Below are 3,787 nucleotides of genomic sequence, written 5' to 3' on the forward strand. Positions count from 1 at the left end.
TGATAAAAAAAAATGTTATGCATTTAACCTCAATGTTTCATACAGTTGAAATGAAAATTTCGCGCGTCAAATGTTTGTTGAAAAAATAATTAATTTCTGGACCTATGAAAACAAAGGCTGTCAAACAGAAACTGCATGAAAAACATACAAAAACATTCTTCAAGTTCATATAAACTCACTCTGAAGGCTTTATTATTCTTCAGATGTCTTAAATCTATTGTATTGCATGATAACTTTAATATTTAAAAAAATATCATATAGGTCGTTTCGAGGCAAAATGTTTGAATACAGTGGCTTATTTCGTATTCTTTTAAACCACCCTTTCGTATTATCATCTTAAATAGGTAAAAAAAAAAAATATCCCCAATCTTAATTTCCCTTTTTTTTTAAATTTCTACATGTTCGATGGTACTTGTCCGTCATTAATTTTATTTAAAATGGAGACATCCCTGGAGACTTTCCGAATTGATTTTCCTCTGAGTTCAGTATTTTTGTGATTTAACTTTTTCTGCATGTGATACACTGAAACCACTGCAGTCTTAAAAATGTTTTACCGTGTTATGAATACCGCAAAGTCTGTGCTATTTTTTTTTCTTCAGATTTGTAATAAACAAAATTCAAAATATATCTTGCTTGGAGCCTCTTGTTTATTTTTAAATAAACGACAAACTTATTGATATCCGATCGACTATCTTCACTCGTTTCGACTTGTCATTTAAACTTCACATTTAAATTTAAATCTTTCAATTCAATATATCTATTTACATCTATTGATTTCAATATACACAAATACATATATAATTCTCCCTCATATTATGAACCTTCTGCGTAAATAAATGTGTATATACTTGACTGGCAAATAAAAGAATGGATGGTCATTTGTCTGCACGCTTAGGTACAGTGAGATGTAGCAATCACAGAGGACAAAGACCCGAATATTTTTGTTGTGGACAACTCATATGTAGTCTATGTCAGGTGGGACATTCAAATCACGAATCACTTATTACAATTGAAACGAAAAGAAACGACATTCAAGAAAGTGTACCTCATTTTTTAACGAAACTTGACGAAGTAAGAGTTAATACAGATCGGCAAATTTCGAACTATAAATCCATGCTCGATCGAAACTCAAGATAACAGACCAAAAACAGGGAAAACATTCATAAACGAATAAAAGCATTAATAGATTATTTGAAGGAGATAGAATCTTCCCTAAAGGAAGACTGTCAGAAAAGACACGAAAAAGTAAGTGAAATCTTGAACAAGATTATTGACGAATGCAAAACAACTTTGATTGAAGTTGAACAAATTAAAATATGTTGTGAACGGCTTCCATCGTTTAACTCTGCTTTGGAAACTGTCCGTGTTGGAGTTCGAGTTAATCAACAGTTGGAAGAACTTGATTCAAAAGAAAATCATCAACCTCTACCACAAATCCCAGAGTTCATATCTCCTCACAATTTGCCAGGTAATGGATTACTCAGAAAAATCATTGGAACTATGAATGATGGACTTGATATGGATTCTGATTGGACAACTGATGAACATGAAAAATTTGAGATCAAAGAAAAATTCCAATGGAAGCAGAAACGTATAGGAATATCCCCTCTTGGAAGAGACAGGGCGTGGTTGTATCCTATGGATACCGGTGGGAATATTTTCTTAATTTCACATAAAGGTGAATTGGTAAAAGAAATAAAAAACGAAAAACGCAGAAAAATAGAAAAAATTTATACAACGAATCGTATGAATGCCTGGGTAACAGACATAGAAAAATGTAGCATAAAAGTATTGAGAGAGACCGGCGAACTTCAACATAGATTTCATGTTGCACCTTTTCACCCATTTGGGATATGCCCCACAAAATCTGGGGAGGAAGTCTGGATTTGTTTGGCTGATAAATCATCGTTTATCCCAGAGTTGAAAGGACGGACAATGGTAGCAAAAATGACAACGTTTGGAGAGAAAGTGTGCGAAATTGAATCTCCAGGTGGCAAAACTCACTTTACTTTCCCGTATAGATGTACAGAAAATCTCAACGAGGATTTAATTGTCGTCGATCGAATCAAAGAAACTAAAGGACAGATTTTTATTTTCGATAAGAGTTGCCAACTAAAATGTGGATACATTGGAACTTCTGTTGATCGGGATTTCGACCCACGTGACGTTTGCTGTAACAGTAAAGAAAACATAATCATTTCGGACTATTCTAATAATGCGATACACATTTTGTCACCAGACGGGTTTTTAGAAAAACTTTTAAAAATGGACTCGCATGGATTATTGGAACCGTTATCAGTAGCCACTGATGCCAGTGACAAAATATGGATAACATTCGTCGATGGAAACGTAACAATAATCAACAATTATGTAAATTGTATTGAAAGAAGATCATAAAAAGATAATGTTATGTAATAGGAATATATGAAGTGCAAATGCGAATTATCTAATAAGTACCTAATACCCTTGATAACTTTTAAACTAAATGGTTTATTTTCTTAAATTTTAATTCTTTTATTTATGTTTCAGAGTTTAGTGTGACGTTCTTTTTCACTGAACTAATATATTTTTTAGAGGCCAGTAAAATTTAACGTTTATTTGAACTATTAAAAGAGACAACTATTTAGCCCAGTCCACTGTGTCCATACGTCTGCTTTTGATTGGCCCTCTCTAAGGGTAATACAAGCTAGCCCATTAACCAGAACTTCCTTAAGTTTTAGCAAATATTATTTTATTAACATTTTTTTTATTTCAAAAACTAAGATATCAATTTAAATCTTGTCTAGATTTTTTTACAACCACTGGGTCGATGCCACTCCTGGTGGAGTTTGAATTCCCCGAGGGTATCACCAGCTCAGTAGTCAGCACTTCTGTGTGGACATGACTTATCATTGATATGGCCATATAAATTAACTGTTTTCAAAACTTTTGAATTTTTAAAATATAAAGGCTTTTCCACACCAGGAATAGATTATCTTAGCTGTATTTGGCCAAACTGTTATGAGTTTTGGCCCTCAATGCTCTTCAACTTCTGACTTTTATTTGGCCTTTTTAACTTTTGGATTCGAGCGTCACTGATGAGTCTTTTGTACACGAAACCTGCGTCTGGTGTCAATACAAAATTAATCCTGTATCTATGACGAGTTAATTTATTGTATGCAGTTTTAGATTTTTCAATAGTTTGCCCTCGATCATCAGCGAAGAGACATTAATTTTCAAGAATCTTATCCGATACCAGTGGCGGATCCAGAATTTTTCATAAGTGGGGGCCCACTGACTGACCTAAGAGGGGGCCCGCTCCAGTCACGCTTCAGTGATTCCCTATATAAGCAACCAATTCCCCCCTCCCCCCCCCCTAAATCCGCCTCTGGATACCGATGATATAATGGTAATGGTTTCAAGATAATTTAGAATTGAAATGGTTCTAATGTAAATAAAGTATAAACTTTTCCCTTTATCTACAAAGAAATGTATGGCAAGCCGTTCTCGTCAAAACTATGTTTAAACCCTTTTTTCAAAAAAAATACACACTGAGATTTAAAAACCTAAAATAACACACTGAGAAATCGAAATTACACACTGAGATTTAAAAAAATAAAAAACAAACACTGAGAATTCAAAATTACACACTGAGATTTTAAAAAGACACACTGAAATGAAATAAATTGAAAAACACACACTGAGAATTGTTAATTACACACTGAGATTTCAAAAATACACACTGAGATTAATATGCAAATTACTAATGAATATTCATGAGATGAATGATTCAACAGATTAATATCTT

At 33.3% G+C, this 3,787-nt stretch overlaps 1 protein-coding gene across 1 annotated transcript; it reads left to right on the forward strand.

The window, feature by feature from the left end:
* Positions 1–823: 823 nt before the first annotated feature.
* Positions 824–2,575, forward strand: LOC134686066 (uncharacterized). Its single transcript, XM_063545757.1, has one exon. The coding sequence runs from the start codon at positions 1,501–1,503 to the stop codon at positions 2,395–2,397; it is 897 nt and encodes a 298-aa protein (XP_063401827.1). The 5' UTR covers positions 824–1,500; the 3' UTR covers positions 2,398–2,575.
* Positions 2,576–3,787: the final 1,212 nt, after the last annotated feature.

Source organism: Mytilus trossulus, chromosome 10 (genome assembly GCF_036588685.1).
Source record: "Mytilus trossulus isolate FHL-02 chromosome 10, PNRI_Mtr1.1.1.hap1, whole genome shotgun sequence".
Classification (NCBI taxonomy): domain Eukaryota; kingdom Metazoa; phylum Mollusca; class Bivalvia; order Mytilida; family Mytilidae; genus Mytilus; species Mytilus trossulus.

What these genes read in the sequence shown, in the direction of transcription:
- LOC134686066 (XM_063545757.1), top strand. Translation starts at nt 1,501, where the DNA reads ATGAATGATGGACTTGATATGGATTCTGATTGGACAACTGATGAACAT.